The sequence below is a fragment of the Argentina silus genome (assembly GCF_951799395.1).
Source record: "Argentina silus genome assembly, chromosome: 8".
In the NCBI taxonomy this organism is placed as follows: domain Eukaryota; kingdom Metazoa; phylum Chordata; class Actinopteri; order Argentiniformes; family Argentinidae; genus Argentina; species Argentina silus.
In genome coordinates, this window is record NC_139662.1 from 18,258,943 (window position 1) to 18,280,907 (window position 21,965).

The 21,965-nt window shown below is 42.2% G+C and overlaps 3 protein-coding genes across 3 annotated transcripts; 2 read left to right on the top strand and 1 right to left on the bottom strand.

The window, feature by feature from the left end:
* Positions 1–414: 414 nt before the first annotated feature.
* On the top strand, positions 415–7,078 carry lemd1 (LEM domain containing 1; the record flags this gene model as incomplete). Its single annotated transcript, XM_083674746.1, has 6 exons — positions 415–621; positions 1,797–1,908; positions 2,754–2,900; positions 3,176–3,240; positions 5,696–5,760; positions 5,978–7,078. 6 exons carry the CDS (start codon positions 415–417, stop codon positions 6,309–6,311), a joined length of 930 nt encoding a protein of 309 aa, XP_083530872.1. The 3' UTR covers positions 6,312–7,078.
* A 1,168-nt stretch (positions 7,079–8,246) lies between these two features.
* Positions 8,247–13,866, top strand: LOC310808508 (N-fatty-acyl-amino acid synthase/hydrolase PM20D1.2-like). The gene is made up of 13 exons (XM_083675447.1): positions 8,247–8,487; positions 8,739–8,825; positions 9,483–9,718; positions 9,847–9,933; positions 10,146–10,279; positions 10,500–10,619; positions 10,769–10,844; positions 10,975–11,036; positions 11,182–11,260; positions 11,379–11,450; positions 11,717–11,882; positions 12,067–12,166; positions 12,803–13,866. Exons 1-13 carry the CDS (start codon positions 8,262–8,264, stop codon positions 12,930–12,932), a joined length of 1,575 nt encoding a protein of 524 aa, XP_083531573.1. The 5' UTR covers positions 8,247–8,261; the 3' UTR covers positions 12,933–13,866.
* An 838-nt stretch (positions 13,867–14,704) lies between these two features.
* Positions 14,705–19,175, bottom strand: LOC310807914 (acidic mammalian chitinase-like). The gene is made up of 12 exons (XM_083674571.1): positions 19,041–19,175; positions 18,433–18,504; positions 18,172–18,201; positions 17,807–18,011; positions 17,456–17,512; positions 17,094–17,259; positions 16,801–16,925; positions 16,523–16,646; positions 16,238–16,420; positions 15,894–16,010; positions 15,525–15,657; positions 14,705–15,175 (listed from the first exon to the last, which is right to left on the bottom strand). The coding sequence occupies exons 2-12, from the start codon at positions 18,455–18,457 to the stop codon at positions 14,889–14,891; spliced, it is 1,452 nt and encodes a 483-aa protein (XP_083530697.1). The 5' UTR covers positions 18,458–18,504; positions 19,041–19,175; the 3' UTR covers positions 14,705–14,888.
* Positions 19,176–21,965: the final 2,790 nt, after the last annotated feature.

Sequence of the window (21,965 nt, forward strand, 5' to 3'; positions counted from 1 at the left end):
CTACAAGTTGACCGAAAAAGGGTACGTTGGCTAATATGTGTTTCTCGGTTCTGTGGTTGTTCCTACGTTCATTCAAAAGCCCCTCATGTTAGGATGCTAACTAGTTTAACTACCTCCACCAAATTAAATTAGCGGTAGTCATCTAATGATCTTCAGCTTGGTCACTTTGCCATATCGTGTTCTTGCAGCTGCTTGTTGACGGCTGTTACAGAATGACTTGCCCCCCTCTAGGCAAGCAGCAGCTGTCCCTCATTGCTTCAGTCGAGCTGAGTTTCTGTCGTTGGCTGACCACCAGCAGGCTAGACGACGTGGCTAGCTACCCATATTGATATAACTGCGCCAGTGGACGTCTGTCTACTTCTGTAAGCAAACAGGCAATTTGGTTTGGTGTTTTGGCCCCGTTACGCGGTTGACATGCCGGTGTTTGTGGAGGATCCCGCTCAGTTCTCCAAACTGAGGCTGAAGTCTGAGTTGATAGCCCACAACATCACGCTGCCAGTCGCGGAGAGCAAAAAACAAGTTTATGTAGGTCTTTATTTGAAACACGTCGCTCAGAAAAGTGCCGCTGACTTCTCAAGCGAGGAGGAGGACGACGACGAGGGCCAGGTGCAAGATGTCGGTGTGAGTAGGCTTTTCTCTATCCGGGTCCCTCGTCTATTTCAGAGCTCTTTATGAAACGCATTCACTACCTTTACTGGGTGAGTGTAGTATCCAACACAATGACAAGTTCATTTCAGATTAGTGGCATCTGAATTGATCTGGATTCTGGATGGATCTGGATTCCCCTTAGTAATGTCTTTACTAAGTAGATGTTTTATGACAGTTTTAATGACAATTCAAGGTGGGTAAATGTTTTGTCCAATTTATTAGGAGATATGGGTCACATTCAGATTGTGTAAGTTATTTTGACTACTGCATGTATTGTATTTCTGCAGAGAGACTGCTCAGGCACCCGGGTGAGGGTGCGTGGTTTTACACATATGGGATGTCATTTTGTTTTCAGGGATCCACCCAAAGCTGCCCATGCAGTATCTGTAGAAGTTATTTCGATGATTGTTGAGCGTACATGTCCTTTTTACTTATCAATTTACTATAGAAGAAGCAAAAAAAACCTACAGCTAAATGGAAGTGCTCATGTGAATGATACTGTCTAAGCCAGAAGTACCCAGGGTGGGAGGCAGCTGTTGTAGACACATTTCAGCTGATACTCTGCAAAGTCAGCTGTAAAGTTGGCCTGGCAGGCTTACAGGCTGGCTGGACTGCACAGGGGGCAGGGTGGGGCCTACAAAGGGGGTGTGGGGGTCAATGCAGATCTGGGTCACCATGCCACCTCTCAGTTTAGTTTCACACTTAGAGCTCCACTGCACCATCGGTGTTGCAGCATGTCTAAATATAACTGTGATAGCTTAGTGTAGAGAGAGATTGCGTAAAACACACACACACACACAACCTATTCCTCAGTTGTCCAGTGAGGACATGTCTCAGGTAAAGCAGGGTCACTAGAGACGTGAGAGAGCAGGTATAATTTAAACTGCTGCATAATCAGTACTGTGTACTGAGTTGTGTGGTGTGGGCAGCATTAATCACCATAATAGGCATTAGCCTAGCTCTGTCATTATATGCAACATTACACATAACATCCTGTACTGCGTGGTCAGAAACTCAACTGTTTAGTCTATGGACAGGATGGAGAGACTGGTAGGGTTTTTGTTGGTTGTGTACAGCAGCTCAATGCAGTGTTTACCCTAAATGCCAATGTCTGTGTGGTCATACCTTGTCATTTTGTGTCCCATCAGGAAGAGGAACCAGAGAAGGAGGATCCAGACATGATCGACCCCAGTGGACTGACCGATGACGAGCTCAAGGCCACACTGCTCAAACTTGGAGTCCAAGCAGGGCCTATTGTAGGTGAGACTACTCAGACCAGACTACGCTGCTTCAGACGGTACTGTTTTACCCGTGTCACACTACTGAGGAGAACCCGGGTGAGCTGTACTGGGCTGGCCTGGTTACGCATCCACCGTAGCTGCAGAGACAGTGCTGGAAAGGACAATGTGAAAGGAAAATATCAGAGCCAGCACAGTATGATTCGTGTCGGTCCTGTAGTGTGAATTAGTTTTCTGTGTTTTTGAGAACATAGAATTAGTCTCAGTTTCTGCCTGTGTTTACTGATACAGAATAGAGAGAATTCACTTGGTGCCTATTGCCTGAATCTAAATACATTTTAAATGGTAAAACTGGTCTCTGTTTTAAAGGACCGGTCACATTCAAGCTTTCTAAAAGCTTCCTAATGGTTATAATGACTGTTTGTTTGTTCGGTTGTGATCAGGGAATGAGATCCCCTTGAAATAAATATTTCATTCACGAATGCTGTTTTGGTTTGGAAAAAAGGATAAAAATGCTTTTTAAAGTCCTACCTGACACTCGGTTTGCATACACACGTTACTGCCAGGGGCGGTTTTTGTCTCTGGGAGCTGCCTTTTCGAATCATATGCACAAAAACACGAATGCTAATGTTCGACACTGCAAGTCCATTTCAGGGGGTTTTATTATTATTATTATTATTATTATTATTAGGAAGGTTGTTGTTTGGAGCGTCTAACTAAATTTCGCCCCACTGGCCAGAGATGACAGATTTCCAACAAATGTACGCCCTGCTCTTCTAACTGTATGTGTATGTATGTGTATGCAAACAGTATGCATGTGCTAATACAGTTAGCCATTTGTAATTTAAAATGTGTGTCTGGTGATAGTCACCACCAGGTCCCTGTATGAGAGGAAGCTACAGAGGCTACTAGAACTTGCCAGCCAGCCCAGACTGAACGGCACAGGTGATGCAGACCAGTACTCTGACAGTGAAGAAGAGGAGGAGGAGGAGGAGGAGGAGGAGGAAGAGTCAGGTATGACTATCATAAGGATGTATTTCTCTCTTTAGTCAAGTTTCTTGGCTTTCTTAGGGTTTTCTATCTGTCAATGATGATTTAAAACATCCACCAATGTTTTTGCATTTATTTTGTGGAGAATATTGTATGAATTGGCCTTTTTTTACTGTGCCATCCAGTACATGGGTTCAGTGTGCTCAAAATGATTTGTAGAAACAGTGATGTGGATCTGGCTAAAAAAGGTTTGGCAAAAACCTTCCTAAAACCAGGTGTGCATACTTCTGATTCTGCAGGTTCAGAACAAACGGGACCGGAGACTGTAACACACACAGATCAGAACCAGCGTGGGGACAGACAGGTGGGTGCACCCATGCTAGAATGTTATTTTGAACCTTCTTACTTTAAGTATATTGTTTAATGACCAAAAAGGTAATATGTCCCTCTTATGAGCAGGTTGTTAAGGTTTGTTCCCTTATTTACACATTTTACAATACTCAGAAAATGTTGCGTGCAGTGCCATCTGGTGGCCGTAGATGGTAACGGTCATAAACTCAGGCTCTAACACAAACTCTGTTCAGTCTAGATGATTAGAGGAATTATTCTACTGTGGTTCTCAGATGTTATTTCTTACTTTTAACAGATGGGGCTGAGCTCTCAGAATGATAATGATGGATGCTATGTTTACCCTCAGTGTCTTATTTCTTCGTCGAGGATGGTACATCTGACACGTTCTTATATCAAAACCTTTTTTTTTTTTCTTTTTTTTTTTCTCCACAAAACAATATGTATGAGGATGATAGGATTATTTGCTGAAACTGATGCTCTTGTTTCAATGGGATTAACGTTGGGCTACCCCAGCGAGTTAAAAGTAATCCAGGACGGTGGGAACCCAATCCAAAGAGGAATTCAGGGAATGTGGTTGAGACGTCCTCAGGGGTGGGCCACGCTCCCCCCTCGTCATGGCCCCCTGGGCTGAGCAGAACATCTTCTGCAGGCCAGCGCCCAGGACCAGGGGTATACCGTACTATACCACCATGGGTGTTGGCTCTGTGATGCTCACTCACGAACACTGCTCACTGTACTGTGAACTCCTCCTCACAGGGAAAAGGGATCTCTCCTATTCTAATCACAGTTGAATTAATCTCAGCTGTGCTCAGCTTGCATGGGTAAAGGGGATTAGACGGTCTTCTCTCACTCTGACACTGGTGCAAGGATATTTAAACTCCTTCTTGGATTTATTCTGTGCAGTCGTGTGTAACTTAAGAGATCAAGAAAGCAGCAGTCTTGCATTAAGTTTTTTGTTATTGGCTGTTCAGTAACCCTACCTAACTACAACCCTACCTACCTCCGCAGCGACAGCCTCGGTCTGTAACTCTTGGAGGGAGCCTCTGCAGCTCCACTTCCTCCTCCTCCTCCTCTTCCTCTCAGACCTTCAGCATTACTCAGATGGTGGAAGAGGGAAGTTTGTTTGTTTCATCTCTGGGTCTGCTCTCAACTGGTCTTGGGAGATGTGTGTTCACATTAGCAGAATAGACGCTATGCTATTTGAATGAATTGGACGGGATTGTAAATCATCACCAGTGGAGATTGCTGGTTGAGTGATGTATGCACGTTCCACTCTAACAACAGATTGATCGTCGGAGCCCTCCCTCCATTAAAGGGGAGACGGAGAGCGGGTACAATAGGAGTTGTATGAAGGAACCTTGGACCAGGCCCCACAGGGTCAGTACATAACGGTTCAGTTATGCATTAAACAAGCTTTGTTAGAGGTTACAGGGTTGGGTTGCCACTGTCTTTCTCTGTCTGGGCTGTGGTTAACTTTGATGGTAGGCGTACAAGGTTGAGTGGGAGATGTGTAACAAATTATAACATGACTTTTAATCGGCTTGTTTCTCACCTCTTTTAGCAGGGCTTGGCGATGAAGGATCAGTATACCATGACTAACAAATCCCTGTCCGTCACTCCCAAGATCTCACCTTTTAAACGTCAAACCAAGGCACTTGCATATTGCTTGTTTACTTCTGTCCATCTTTTACCTCACACTTAAGCTTGGGTGTTTGTGATAAACATACAGGTCTATAGGATTCACTCTGTTTACAGATTCACAATCGGTATTATGACTGCCAGGCTGGCTTATGTACATAACCAAGGGACTCTGAATTATCCAAATCAAAGCATTGAAATCTTCTAACTTAAATGTATGCAGGTTTTACTAGGTAAGAGCTGAGTGAGCTGCCTTGTCCCCTGTTTCCCAGTTACCCAGTACTTTCACTGCAATGCTTTAAATTGAAGGTCTTCTGTAAGAACCGTAAAATTGGCTTCATCCAAGTGTAGCCTTAGGGATGTACGGCACTGTTTGTGTCTCTCTTAGACGGTCATAGTATTGCACTACAGTTTGTATGAAGCTGCGTTGGTCGATAATGTATTTGCATGCGATTCAGTTGAAGGGAGAAGGGTATCGCACAACAGTGAACTGCTAGACTCCTTTTAAGGTGTTGAAAAAGATGACATTTGTAAAATGTCATCTGTAAAGCGGACAACTTAAGCGGATTATTAAATCGTGCATCGCTTCGGCCATTCTAAAGGTGGTCATTCCACCAAGTTTTTATTTTTTTATTTTTCAAACCAGTGCAGTCGCGGGGTTGTTGGGTGTCTAACCTTCCTTTTATATTCTCCAATCTCTTTTGGTTATTCCGCCTGGCTGCTTTGACGTGAGGGTCACTGGTGTGTGGAGGGTTCTCTTTCGTCTCGTTTGTTGCTGTTTCTGTCTGTCTCTGACTTTGGGCCTCTGTTGCTTCTCCTCCGTTCCTCAGGAGCCTGCCAAAGATGTTCTCACTGAGCTGTTTCCAGACACAGAACCCACACCCACTGGCATTACGTAAGTTGCAGTCCCCATAAAACAACACTAAGCAGTAGAATAGCAATGAGGCAAATGGTTACCATTTGTGAGGTGGAGTTTCTTTGAGGGAAAATCATCTCCAAACCTGTCCCGCATTTGTTTTGTATTTTAAAAGGCGTCTCTCCTCGTCAATCATTCTGTAATCAAGCCAGATGAGTGCAATGGTATCTGGCTAAACTATGACTCTATATTCCAGTGCAACCCGTCGCCGGCCCATTAAAGGGGCAGCAGGGCGACCGGTCCAGTTTAAGTACCCAGACATCCCCCTGAGCCCCGTGACACTGGAGAGACGGGAGCTGGAGCGGCGTCTTGTCCCGGTGTGGGTCCAGATTGTGGTCTTCCTCATTGTGGCCTGCCTCCTCTATCTCATCTATCTATCCATGGAGGATAGCTTGGACAATCCTTTAGTGGTGTTGCTGGACAACCTGAGCATGGAGACTGGGACGGGGGCGGGAACTGAGGACGGGCTGTTAGCCCAGCCTGAGCCCCAGGAAACGGCCCTGCCGGATCCCCTCGCTGAGCAGGAGTAACTAACCCATCGGCTCTTCATTATTCCCCATTGGTTTATAGCTGTGAGGAACCTTATTCCCATTGGTTTATAGCTGTGAGGAACCTTATTCCCATTGGTTTATAACTGTGAGGAACCTTATTCCCATTGGTTTATAGCTGTGAGGAACCTTATTCCCATTGGTTTACAGTACAACTGAGAGGAACCTTATTTGGTTAATTCTCCTTTGCACTTTCGATGATGTCACCGCTTTAATCAAGCCAGGGAGACAAGTGTGACTCTGTTGTTCAGGTGAAACATACCGCAGTTCAAATACAGTACTTGAGTCTGTGGAAGTGCATAAAACATGAAATGATTAGGCCTTATTTAGAGATACACACTGATTTAATTTTTTTAATTTGAGATGTTGAAATTAATGGAGAATTGCTTTTTTGAATGTATAATAAATATGGTATGTATTTATCTGATATTGATTGATTTGATTAATTTACGGTATGCGTCATATGCACACGGTGTGGCCTGTTATCAGAATTGAGTGTGTGCTACACCGGTGCAAAAATGTGGTCAAGGTTTAAAAAAGTATTCTCATATTTTGTGAGATTGAATATTTGTATGTTGGGCACTGGTAATCAAACTGATGAAGAATTGATATTTTTGTATGCATTATCACCTTTTGTTTCTAAACAATTGGTGCTCTCGGATGTCAATCAGCTATTTTAAAAGGATATCAGGGAATTCAGTGTCAAACGTGCACGTTGTTTACTTTTTTAAGAGTTGTTTGTTGTGTTGTCGACCAAGTTATGTTTGATTAAAGATATTTGCTTCATGAATTGTATTAGTTGGCTCTTTTTAAAGGGTAAAAGCCAACATTTTTGCCATTATGCTCATCCAATTTCTGCCCAGCAGATGGCGCTCAAATAATGATTCATAGATCAATCTGCAGAAAAGCCTGGAAGTGCATGGACGACAGATCTGCACTGTCAACAACACCTGTGTTCTCTGAGCTCCAATAAACTCCATCTAGCAACATTAAGACTCCCGGTTTCGCTTTTCGCCGTTTTCGCGGCTTCAAAATAAAAGCGCGAGTTAAAACTGGCATCACAAATAAAAAATAAAAGTACACAAATATAAAAATAATACAGTGAGAGTATTACATGTTTATTCCCAGGTATAGTTACATATCATTTCTGGTTCCTTTATCCATATTTACTATTTTTAAATGCTTAAACAAGTCTAACGTGGGCGCTTTTATTTTGAAGAAATCGCCATTTACATACATTTACATTGACCGGAAGTAGGTTTTTTTCAGAGGGATTGAGACTGGGTAGAAAAGTAGGCTACAGGTATAATAGTCCACATTTTCAGCAAGGGCAGCTCAACTTTTTTTTTTAAATGAACAGAATGTGAAACTTTAATGTGTGTGTGTGTGTGTGTGTGTGTGTGAGAGAGAGATGGTTTGAGTGCAGAAATGGTGCAGTATTGTCTCCACTTCTGTGAGAACCCTGATTTTTCTGCCACTGATACTGTTTCTATGACAATTACGGATAAAAAAAAATACTGGAATCACGAAAATAGCAAAAACGTATGTTCATCATAATTACCTTTGCTGAGTGAGCAGGAGGGCTTGAGTGAGTGAGTGAGTGAAAGGAAAAGGGAAATCGACGAGCTTCTTTATCAGTGTGCACACATGTGGATTCTGGGATGTAGGTTTCTTCTGAACCTTTCTTCCTGTCTTCTTACTTTGAACCTTTCCTTGGCGTGTTTTTAATATAGATTTGTTGAGATGATTAGCATATTGTTTGTGATTCCTTGATCCCTATTAACCGTGTTTAAATACAAAATAAAGTTTAACTTGGGTGCTCTTATTTTGAATAAATCCTCATTTATACATTTACATTGACTGGAAGTGGGTGGGAGGAGCTCCCCTATTGGAGCTCTGAGAACAGAGATGTCAACCGTCAACACGCATGAAATGAAAATGACTGAGCGTAGTGCAAAGTTTAGAATTGTCAAATTCGTGAAAATTGTGTCCTTTAGTTTGTCATTTGTTTTATTAGTCTTGTTTATCGTGGCCACTGTAAGGACCCTGACGTTAGATGTAAATGCAGGACTTCAACTTGCTCACTGGGAGAAGACGAACAACATTGCGTCTGACATAAATCAACAACGGAGAGAGGAGCTTCTTGCCAATTTCAGAGGTGATATTTCAACGATTTATTTAATGACATCATGTGTAATGTTCACTGAATGAATTGGACATTTAGCCAGAAGGGCATTCAGCATGACTTAAGCAACGATTGCATTGAGGGCCCGGCGATAGTTATGACAGAACCTGTCAGTCTTAATCAACACTCTTTCATCATGGCTCATATGCAAACTCTAGATAAGCCTACGAATGATTTGTCTAAATGCACCCTGCTTTGTTGCTCACTGGTTTCCCCTTCAACAGAGTCAATACGGATCCCCACGGTGTCAACCACGGAGACGCAACTGAACACCACCGCACTGCGCGAGTTTAACGGGCTCCTAAGGAAAGGTACGGCTGCTTGGCCTGCCGTCAATAGGTGGCTGTTGTAACATTACCTGTTGTAACATTTCCTGTTGTAACATTACCTGTTGTAACATTACCTGTTGTAACATTTCCTGTGGCCTATTCTTCTGTATCTGCACACTGTGACCACAATTGTGTGTGCAATTTAAAGCTCATTTCCTGCATTTCTACCTCGTAGAAATGCCAACAGGACTTATGGCAGCTAGTCAATGACTATATATTGACTTTAAATATTTAGCTTGAAAACTTTGTTAACCATGGGGTGAAACATCCACAGGCAGTTCAGGGTGATTATATTAACAGAAGGGCAGGAGTTCAATTATGACCTGTAATATTTACTTGGCAAACCTAACTATTGGGCAAAATACAAGTCAATAACTAAACATTGTTAATATTAACAAAGTTTTCAAGCTAAATATTTGAAGTCAATATTTAGTCATTGACAGCTTCATCTGCTGCCTTTCCCCCAAAAATCATGAGTTTGCACCTTTTAAAGTTGGATTGGTGTGAATAGCTTAAAAGTTGTAGGAGGAGTAGCAAGTATGTCAATAGATGGACTTGCTGAAACAAGCCCCAAAAGCTCATCATGGGAATACATGAAGTTAAATGTGCATCTATATCATTTACTTTTTCCTGTGCTAGCTTTCCCTACAGTGTTCTCCTCCAACCGGGTCCAGCATGAGATTGTGGCAAACTACAGTCACCTGTTCTGGGTGTCAGGCTCCCATCCTGCCCTGGTGCCCTACATGCTCCTGGCCCACATCGATGTGGTGCCCGCCACAGAGAGTGATGGCTGGGAGGCTCCGCCATTCTCCGCCAAGGAGATCGATGGCTTCATCTATGGCAGAGGGACCATCGACAACAAGCAGTCTGTTATGGTTAGGGGGAGGGGCAGAGTAAACATGGTCATAATGTATGCTGGTTTTGTGTAAGTCATTAATTTAATTAATTTTCTCTTTTCTGTTATAATGTCACAATCTAGCCATCTGTTTATTTTTCACTCTAGGGAATACTACAAGCACTGGAGTATCTTTTGATGAAAGGCTATGCACCGCAAAGGGGGTTCTACATCGGTCTGGGCCATGATGAAGAGGTATACAGCAGATCACAATCAGAATTTCATATGTTGTCATAACGTGATTGTTACAGGTGTTTCCTGTCACATTTGAGGTGGCAATACCAATTGAATTTGTATGTTACTTTAACATGTTTGTACAATATTGCTAATGTGACGATTAAGTGTGTGTATGTGTCTGTCTGTCTGTCTGTCTGTCTGTCTGTCTGTCTGTCTGTCTGTCGGTGTAGGTGAGTGGCTTCCAGGGGGCCATGAATATAGTCAGGGTACTGAAGAAGCGTGGGGTGCAGCTGGCGTTTGTCCTGGACGAGGGCCTGGCGGTGCTGGATGGGGTCATCAGTGGTCTGGAGGGGCCTGCTGCTCTGTGAGGCTCAGTCACTGCTCCCGTCTCACCATATTCACTTCAATCACTTCCTCTGCAAGATCACAACCCCCCCCCGCCCCTGTTATATTAGTAGTGTTACGGTTTGTGTGAAACACAAACTGTACAGTGATAAAGTGTGTTTGTGTGTTTGTGTGTGTCTGTGCCTATGTCCTGTGTGCCTGTGTGCCTGTGTGCCTGTGTGCGTGTGCGTGTGTTGCAGGATTGGGATCAGTGAGAAGGGGCAGGCCACAGTGAAGCTGAGTGTGTCCACCGCCTCGGGGCACTCCTCCATGCCCCCCAGGGAGAGCAGCATCGGCATCCTGGCTGCGGCTGTGAAACGGTGAGAACGGAATCAAACTCATCAGGGATCCACAAGGCCCACTCGATTAACATGTACTGTAGTCATGGCTTAACAACTGTCGTCCTCAGGTAAGAGGAGTGCCAGAACAGTTTACTCAACCTTTCTCCGATCACATGCTGTTTCTTCAGGTTGGAGGACAACCCCATGCCCAGGCTGTTTGGCCATGGCCCTGAGCGCGGGACCTTTGAACATTTAGCCCACAAGGTAAGGCTGCATGTCTGAGCTTCCAGAGCTACTGAAGATGTAGATGTGGTGTTGAGTACTAGTAGGTCAAACGTCTCCTTGCGCCATTTTTGATCACCTGTACTTTAATGTCACTCCTCTGTTTTGACAGTTTGGCCTCCCCCTCAAGTTTGTCATGTCCAATATGTGGCTGTTCTCTACGCTCCTTGGCAGGTAATTTCCCATGTTAGATTTCACTGCCTAATGCAGGTTTACACTCCTGTGGAAAGAAGTTGGTACCTCATCTTGTCGATGTTTGTCCTGATGAATGTTGAATGAACTAGTGGACCCTAAACAACAGTGTTAATATGTTTTGCAGAGTGATGGAAAGAAGACAGGACACAAATGCTTTCGTCAGGACAACAACTGCGGTCACAATGTTTAACTCTGGAGTAAAGGTATAACATTTTAAAATAATTGAAAAACATTTAAAAAAAAAAGCAATGTAAGCAATGTACTTTGTCATAGATAAAAGTGTCTGTCAAGTGCAAACATTGTGTTTTTCTCTCTTCACAGTTTAACATTATGCCTTCCCAAGCCGAGGCTTATGTGAATCTGCGGATCCATTCAGCCCAGTCATTACAAGAGGTGGGGGTTAGGACAGACAAGTTCTGCCTAAAGCATAATGCTGGGACATTTCAATTCCACTCCTATCTGTATTGTTCACTAGTATATTACTATATGCATAGTGTGTAGTGTATATCTAAAGCCACAATGCTAGAATCATTACAGGAAACTGAAATGAGAGACGTTTTAAATGTTCATCAAACTGTTGCCAATGTTCCCAATGGCAAATGGTGGTGTTTGTTTAGTGTCTTCAGAGGAGAGCAATGTGCAATGTTGTGTCCCCTCAGATCTTGGAACTGATCCAGTTCACAGTGGCTGATGACCGGGTAAAGATGGAGCTGGTGGATGGGTTCGACCCCCTGCCTATCAGCTCCTACGACGAAACGTCCTTTGGCTTCCAAATCATCAAGAAAACAGTTCTGGACATGTTCCCACAAGTGACAGTTGCTCCTGGTGAGAAACAGATGAGAGGGACTGGGTGGGAAGAGGGGATTAATTAGTACATCCCCCCCCCCCACCCCCCCCAGTTTGCCTAGACAATGGTTCTCACTTTCGATATGGGATGTTCAGGCATCATATTAGCATTATTTGGCATATTAGCACTATTGCGTCCTAATATGATTGTTTTAATGTTCAGGTATCTGCATTGGTAACACAGACAGCCGCCACTACACTGACCTGACCAAAGATATCTACCGATTTGCACCTACCTGGTTCAGACCAGGTGATGCCCAGAGGTACAGTAAGACACTTGCAAGTACAGTAAGACACTCGCACTGATTTATTTATTTATTTTTCAATTTTCAATTAATCGTTATTGTTTACAAAGGGCAGTTAATTTACAATGGCAGCATTAAGGACAACATTCACACAGCAATGTAAAAAGAGAGTATGATGCACAAGTTTAGGACGGTGCAGTGAGTGAGGTAATACAAAGGACATTGTCATCATGATCTCAATTTCAGCTGTTTAGATGGAGTCGTAACAACCGGATGGATACGTGTATCTTTCAGTAGCACGTGAGGGTTGGGATTGTTCGGACACAATAAGGGCCCTTTCTTCTGCCGGTCATGGGACTGACAACCTCACGGTCTTATGACTGAGCCATGTGACCCAGTTGCACCATAAAGAGTCAGTCACCCTTCAACACACAGTGTGCAGGCAGGGAGAGTTATACACAGGGCCAGGAGGGACCTGACCAGGAAAGCCTGTGTGGGCCTTAGTTAAGGTTTCTCCTCTGCTCACTTCGTTCATGTGGTCAGGAGGAAAAACTCCTTTTTGCAGAATGGCAACATTAAACAAATGAGAGCACCTTACCTGGTAGTGTGGTCTCTCCCTTAACCAATTACTTCTTGTCTCTCCACATGGTCTAGGTTCCATGGCGTCAACGAGAGGATTTCCAAGAAGAACTACGAGGAACTTGTGGTGTTTTATTTCAATCTGATCCAAAACTGTGACATCAAGAAGCTTCCGTCTCCGCACGGCACTGATCATGAACTCTAAGAGAGCACTATGGGTATTTATTTGGGGTGCACCCAAACTAGTGATGCTTAACTCATGCCCAATCCCTAAGTTGATCCGTAGCCCCTAACCCCTAACCCCTAACCCCTATGCACTTGAGATCTGAGAGGATTTGAATGGTGTTAGCGAGAGGCTAGGGGCCAATTTGGAATTGAGCGATGCTGCTTATTGCAGCATTTGTATGCTACTGTAAACTGGATGAACAGCAAACACCCAGCGATTGCTGGACAATTTTCACTGCGTTGGATTTTCACTGCTGTGCAGTTTGATTTTGGTTTTGCCATAGGGAACTGCGTCAATTGGTGCAAAATCAATTTGAGTTTAACATACGTTACTTTTATTTTGTTACTGATCATTTGGAACATTCACTTGAAGTAGGGGTGATAACGATAGATAATGATGATAATAATGATTGATGACGTGCATGTGAGTGAGAGAGATGATCAATCATTTTGGAATTGTACAGTATCTCATTTTTGCCACACACATTTAGCATAATAAACTTTACAGTTAGGTGATTTGTGGCTGGGAAAGTGAGCACCAAGATACATCAATCAAATCTAGGACGGTTATTATAACTGAATCAGTTGATAATGCAAGACATACAGATGATATTGGCTGCCTCACATGCTCTTGGAGGGGGACTTACCTAAATGTATGTTGCCATGTTTCTACTGTAATTTTGTGTGATATGTTACTTGCTGATCACTACGAGTACTTGATTTCTTTACGAGGTACAATTGTATTTAATTTTGAATTAGATACATGCTAGTTAATTGAGGTGCAATAGTTGAACTCGACCTAACTGAAAATAAAATGTTTGTTTCTGTATTTTACTGTACTGTGCCAACTAAGCTGAATTTATTGATGTGAGAGATTGCTGAACATAATTATTAATAAACAAGATATATGGTAACTGTCATTGACTTTTCCTTATTGTGCATAAATAAATACACCAAGTACTGTAGGCATCTACATTCTATTCAAATGTTGGTTCTCTGACCTTGCACAACAGTGTGAATCTCTGTTTGTCCTCTGGGGGGCTCCCTTTCCTTCATCAATCTACACACAATACCCCATAAAGACAGATCATGTCCAATCAATTGAATTTACCACAGGTGGACTCCAATCAAGTCGTACAAACATCTCAAGGATGATCAATTGAAACAGGATGCACCTGAGCTCAATTTCAAGTGTCATAGCAAAAGGTCTGAATACTTATGTAAATGTGATATTTCAGTTTTTTATTTTTAATAAATTAGCAAACATTTCTAAAAACCTGTTGTTTTCATTTTGTCATTATGCGGTATTGTGTGTAGATTGATGAGGAAAAAAAATAATTTTCCATTTTAGAATAAGGCATAACAAACATAACATAACAAAAATGTGGAAAAAGTGAAGGGGTCTGAATACTTTCCGAATGCACTGTATTTGGTAAGCAACTTTTAGTATTTGTCGCTGCACCAAGGATGCTAGTAATACCTTTCATCTACCTTTCAAACTGTTATTTACTGTCTGAGTCATTAACAAGGAGCTGTTACATTGATCTACTTTACTCTTGAAACAGACATTTCAATATATATTGTATAATGTTTTATTTATCTACAGTCATCTATTTACTAAGGTGGTTCAGTGGTACAGTTGGATAATCGTGTAAAAACAAAAACATAAGTGTTTCAAACATAGTGAAAGGAAGGCAGGAAGGAATTCCAATGCAGTCACTATAAGCAGCATTAATGAACAATAAATACATTTTCACAACTACTTTATTTATTATCACATTTGAAATAAAGACATCATACAAAAATAGTGTTCATTCTTTATAATCTGAGACAATTACTACAAAAACAAAACTAGTTACCTTTAAAGCTGAGGTAGTATTAGATTATTTACCAAGCTACATGCTAATGTCAGGCTAACAGAATGTTGCTCCGTATTCTACTGTTTCCAGTCGCAGCACTTGCATTGTGGATTGAAAACAAGTACACTGTTGCACCTCTGGAGGTAGGTGTGTCCCGCGAAGCACTGGTAGAAGGAGTTGGGGTCTACATCATTGGAGTAGAGGCCGTCAGCCTTCCCGCTGCAGAAGCCACTGCCGGGGAGGTGGGTGCTGGGGGTGGTGGTGGTGGTGGTGGTGGTGGAGGAAGAAGGGACGATGGTGGAGGTCATACCACCTGGCGAAGTGACTGGTTGACGGGTGGTCGTGGAAGGGAGGGGTGGCAAGTCTGTCAAAAACAAAGTGTGTCAAGTATGGAATATGTATTTGTCATGCAACATCTCATTAGCCTATTAGGCAACACTTCACATTAATTTGCCCTTATACCAGGGACGGACTAGGACAACAAAATGGCCCTGGAGTGAGGCCAGCACGCTACTGCCTTATACCCCTGTATTAACAATGTAATTACTCTGGTAACAACATTGTTATTGGTTTGTAACTACATATTAAGTAATAGAATCATTTTTTGTTTTGTTATTACACTAGTGGAAGAGGGGGAACTCTTTCTGTTGTAATTTCTAAAGTGTTACCACGTTGCATCAACATATAGCATCTGTGTTGTAATGCCTGTTTACCTGAGGCCAGAAGAGAGCGCAGGTGATTGATCAGGGGATATGGACCCTGTCCACAGAACTGTCCTGAAAAGTCATCCAAGTCCAGAGCCCAAATGAAAGCTCCTCCAAACTTGTTGTCTTTTAGATAGCGTACCTATGGAATGACAATTACCTTTTACTCTACATCAGGGACTGTATTTGGAAAAATGCACTGATGTAACACCACCATATTATCAATAAAAAAAAGCTATAATGGTTTTGAAGGGACAATAAACATTTGACTGTATCTCATTGTCCTCTACTGCATATAACAGCCTCTAAGAGTCTACATATTGACGAGGTTTTCCTTATGATCTCCAATATGTTTTGAATTGTAGCTGAGGTGATTACCTTGATCTCAAAGCTGTCTTTGTTGTCAAATCCGACCCACTCATTTCCTTTGGTAGCATAGGGGACCTTCTGCGCCTCAATCCACTGGAGATCGCCTCCTTTGAGGAAACTGCAGATCTAGTAGAAGAAAAAAGAGTAAGCATGGCCTCAGGTATAACGTCATTTATGTTGCCGCGTTTGAAGAGAGATTATGTTGCACTATAAAGGTTGTTTAGAAATAACCTGCATTCATTTACAGTATTGTGTTAGAATCTGTTTTTGATACCCTAGAGTTTCACAATTTGTCATCTATAGCATAGCTGATTGCATTTATAGTACTGCTTGAACTTTGACCCTGCACTGACCTCATAATAGGACCAGAAGCCAGCTTCCCTAGTGTAGGTTCCGGCAGAGGCAGCTCCGCTCGCAGGAGCACCAACGCCATTGGCTGCTGAGGTGGTGCGGAATGTGCGCCCATAGGTGGCGAAGCCCATGATGAGCTTTTCAAGAGGGGTCCCCTGATCCCTCCAGTACTTCATTGCATAGTCCTATAGACAAAGATGGGGGGGGGGGGGGGGGGGTTATGACTCATGATTCTCTCCTCTAATGGTTGTGATAAGACGTTTCACTTTATAACGTGTTTTACTTACCACGTTAAAGTAGATGAGCTGTCCTTCATCTGCTGCACTGCCATACAGGGGACTGTTGTGGCCTGTAACAGGGTCCCAAGCACCACGCATGTCGTAGGCCATCACATTGATGAAGTCCAGGTGTCTGTTCCACAGACAAAATGTCAACTACAGCTGACACAGACAAACGAATGACAGATGACCTTTGACAGGTGAATATGACTATACTGTACTAATAATAAACAGAAACTAGTGAGTGAAGATACTGTTGTAAACAACTCATGTCCCTGTGAACATACTTTGAGATCTCAGCGATCTCGTAGCCGTTGTCAATATTTTCTTTCCCAGCAGCCACTGCAGCAGTGAGAAGCAGTCTCGGTCTCTGGGTTTCAGCGGCCTCCTTCTCATATGCTTCGATCAACTCCTGGAACCCAGAAGCAAATGTCAGACAACAGTTGTGTGTCTGTAATGGTAATACTGTATTTGATATTGCATTCTATATCAGTTAGGATCCATAATATGAAATATTGCACCTCAGGGCTAATTATCAGATGTTTGTGAGTATGACTTTGGCTTTGACGTCCAAACTGACCCTGCACAACAGTGTGAATCTCTGCTTGTCCTCTGGGGGGCTCCCTCGTGCTCCAGGGTACTCCCAGTCCAGATCCAGCCCATCAAAGCCGTGCGTCCGCAAGAAACTGATAGAGGACTGGATAAATTTCTGCCGATTGGCAGGGGTTGACACCATGATGGTGAACCTGGAGAGAGTCATTCAAGTTCAGTCATCACATTTTGATTCCACTTCAACAATACTTGTTAACATTAATTCACAAACATACATTTGAAAATATTTACTTCAGTATTTATTAATCAGCAGTAGTGCTGCTCATGAATTCTGACCTCATCTGAAACATGTTCATATCATTATAAAGGCTGTCTTGCAAAAATACTTACTGAGTGGTTCCGAAATTCCACCCACCAACTGCCAACAAAGTCTTCAATTTTGGATTCCTGTACAAGAAAGTTGACATAAAAGATGTCATAAACCAATAAAGCTATTATATACCTCATGACAACTGAATGAACACATTTGACACAATTCATCATTTGTGTTGTTGGCTAGCATTATACCTCGTCAACTCACCAATTTCAACAATACTGGCACACAATGCGAAGTTATAATGACATACATTTTTATGACTGTGAAGAATGTGTCATTTGTCCAGCTTCTTGTTTGTTATTGGACCGTTGTTAACGGAGGTTGGTGGGCCTAAGATGTCATTTCACCCAGCATGCAAAGCTTACAGAGTCTTAAGCCCATTGAAGGACTTGTAGAGAGTCTCATCGTTCCACTCGTAGGTGACCAGCTCGTTGGCGTGGTTGAGGACGGAGAAAGCGTAGATGAGATGTGTGCAGAGGTGTGGGTCTACACTGGCGGGCAGGTACTTCCCTGTGCCAGGCCTGTACTGGGACCAGTTAGTGAAGTAACACACCAGTTTGGTTGATGACACTGTTGAATAAGGAGGGCAATAAAAATAACAATGATTAGGCCTTTAGAACTCAGGCCTTTAGAACTCAGGCCATTAGAACTCAGGCCTTTAGAATTCAGGCCTTTCCTGATTGCGTTTACATGTAGAGTTGTAGTGTAAGAATTACTGAACATAGCATACCCATTTGAAGGCACATCAAGAGGGCCAATCCTAAAAAATGAAAAAATTGTTCAAATTACACACTTATTATTATTACGTTATCTAGTATTCCACACTGAATACTCATATTGTCTTACATTGTCTGTGTAAAAGGGTCACTTGATATTTTATAACAAGGCTGTTTGGTACATTATGCCATGATAAGTTTGGTTTATTTAAGGTTTAATTATGTTACTGTTCTGTGAAATTGTTTCCTTTAGGGTTAGGGTTATTCTGACTTACCAGCCAGAATAGTTAGTCTCGCCATGTTGAGTTTGCCACTGCTTACTCAACCCTTTCGATGTCAATGAGGACCTTAAAAACACATAATGCAAGCACGGTCATGTTATTTAACAAAGCTTGATGTTAGAGATATTTCCTTAGTTGAGTGCTGCTCCCTCTGCGCTAGTACAGTGGGTCCCTGCAAAGCCAACGTAAAGTAAATGCAGAGAAAAAAGCCCCTTTACGATTGTTTAATTGTCCAACAAAATAAATTGTTTGCAGATTATTGGGAATATGGTAGTATACTGTCTAACTATGTGGCTACTATCCTTATTCATATCAACTCTGAGCTGCCAGTCTCTTGCAGTTACTATAGTTTGCTTTTGTAGGGCAGTGGTGACTGGCCAGATCAATGGTCTATTATGGAAACTGGTTTATATTGATCAAAACTACTCAAGACAATCTAAAAGCAGAAGCAATATTCAATGTGTTGCCATAATTGTACCTGACAGCATTGTATCAAAGGAAAAACACATATTGCTCCATCTAATTAGGAGGTTATAAAACACCTTACTGACTGGTGAAAGTAATAAAGAAATACATTGAGCAATAATAAAAACAAGTCCTACCTGTTCCTCTCCTTGGTGTGATGCCCGATCTGTTTGCAGTCAGCTCAGCTCTCAACCGTTTATAAACGTGTGATAAGACAGGGCCAAAGTCTACACATCGATCTGTGGCGAGGACTTGCTCTGGGTTACGATGAGCCAATGCCACACTGTAATCTGTCAGGTTAATGTGAAGAGTCAGAACTGCATGGGAGATAGAGACTTAGCTATCTTTATGGTTCATTGGGTAGAGTTCATTGGGTAGAGTTTTACAAATCATCCTTCTACTCTCTTTGTATCAGCATTCTAGAACAAGGACATTCCTTTGAGCAGATATGGTACAGTAAGTCTTAAACAGTTATTTTCAATGTAAATTAAATCAGTGAATAATACTTTTCTGTACATGGTTTAATCCATTTGATCTGAGAATCCTTAAACATTCACACTATTTCCATGTTTATGGTACAACAGACATTTCTTGACATACAACAAATCTTAGAAGGACAAACATTACGCAAGAACCAAGCCATTGCATAAGAAAGACAATGTATTGGTTGTAAGATAAGATTTCCCTCTTTACGTCAAAGTGGATAGGTTTGCTATTAATTTTACACTCAATAGTGGTATCTTGAAATGCACATGTATCATAATATTCAAAACATGGAGACATTCAGTAGAGACCAGGGCCCGCATTCACAAAGCATCTCAGCGTAGGATCAGTTTTGGCTTTAAGCTAATAATGAATACAATTACATGGACAGGTGGGGACTTCTCAGTATTTTTCCTATATTTGTGAATACAGGCCTAGAGAGAGACCTTCGCAGAAAAGAAACTGAGCCAATCTCCTGTTTCTGTAGCATGATGGGCCAGACATCTTCTGCGCCCCTTGCCCCTTCGGCGCCCCTAGTGCTTTGCTCAAAACTGTAGAAATGATGCCTGGGGTGGGGATCAAACCACCAACCTACCAATTGCTGGTCGGACTCTCTAACCTCTAGGCTACCTGCCGCCCCCTGTCTGTCAGGAGCCTTACTCCAAATGCATCTCCTTAATGTGCCAAGCAGAGAGGCCTCAGGCATCAGGTATTAGGCACCAGGGATCGAACGCCCAGGGCAGACGGGGCAGATGCCCCCGCTAACCACAAGGCCACAGAGTCAACCGTTCCCTTTGGTTTATTCTGGAAGTCAGCCTGTCTCTGCCTCATCCAACTCCTTTGACTTCGTTCTCGTTCCAGACAAGCCAAACGAAATACAACAATCCTTGAAATTCAATCAAAAACAGGCACTTTATTCACCTTGCGATACGCTTGAGGCACAATAACAACATTATCATTAGTGAACTAAGTGTACAATAACCTGTTACATAAAGATTAGATGTGTCTGGGTGTTAGGGTCAAATGTTTTACAGTGAAATCTCCGTGGCTGCCTGTGCCTTTCTTCGTGCCTCCTTTATGGCCTCTGTCAGCCTCCAGGTTTATTATCCTCCACCGTATCACAGGGAACAGGATGAACCAACGCCTTGCCGTGCTGTACTTTCATCATTATTTACACATGGTATAAACTGATGAAGGCTTAGAGCAATTTCCTCCCGTTATCTTTTAGGGTTGGGAAACGAATGATGCACGAAATTAATTCAATCAATTGTAATTATTATAATAATACCGATAATTATATTTGTTGTACTGTGTAATCGATGAAAAGCAACTAATTCGACTCTGAGATATGGTCCATAACATAAACCATAATCCTATAAAATAACACATTAGAGCAGTTTATTTATCCTTTTATCTTTTCATTAGGTGACCGAGATAATAGAGCGCATCGGCAACAGTTATTAATGTCAAAATAACATGGATCACATTACAGTCATGAAATTATAACAGAAAGAAAAAATATAGATGATTTGTGATTCCACATAGTAAACTCAAGAAAATAATGCTGTATAAATTATAAATGCTTCATTCCATCATGTCGTAATGCCATGCTAAGCTATGCATTGGAGTTATACTGTAGAACCGATACTGTTAACCTTGAACTTAGCATACAGTAGCATTTACAACTCATTACATAAATATAATACAAACTCCTCATATAAAAAGGTGTGCAGAAGCAAACAAGGCACAGTAGATGGTAACAGAGACATTGATTGGGGGTGCAGACAGAGCTCAAGGTGGTTATACGATCTACTGCCACCAGGGGGAGATAACAGAGTCCTTGCAATTGTATCCATGTTAAACCATTGAGTTTGGGAGTAAAATGGAGTAAATTAAGGAGAATGAAACTCCAGTAGGTCTATTTTCTACCATTGTACTCATCATATTATTCAGAGGCATCTGCCAATTGGAACTTGAAACATAAAATGGCCTTTTAACAATGTCACTGCTTTTATCAACATGATAAACTTGCTGTATCATCAACTTCTTTCCCTCTGGTTGATGTGCAGACAAAACCTCTCTCCGTTAGTACAAATATTACACACATGAACACACGAAGATAAACAGATCACCGACGCCACAGACATGTGGAAAAGCGAGTACTCATAACATGCCATGTACTTGCTGTGTATTTGATGTGTATTTGCTCTCTCATTTTCTGGTTCAATTGCTGCTGTATTGCATTTGCCACCCCAATGTCGATGCATAGCCAGAAGAACACTAGCAAAAGTTATTGAAGGCTTCAACATCTTACGTGCCTGGATTGAAGAGAAGACGGTTGGTTTGCTTGGAAGCACATAGAGTATGTCCTTAGGTTAGTGGTATTCAGTAGTCCAAAGGGGGTACTGGTTGAATATTGCACCAATATAGACATTCCTGATCCCGAGCTGTTGTGGAAGGTTTTACGAGTGTCAGTGGAGGCAGGTGGAGGTAGAAATCGGAGAACAGGTTCATTGTGATGCATGGAATGGAGTGAGGAATGGTATCAAACACGTACATACATTCCATGCGTTACAGTG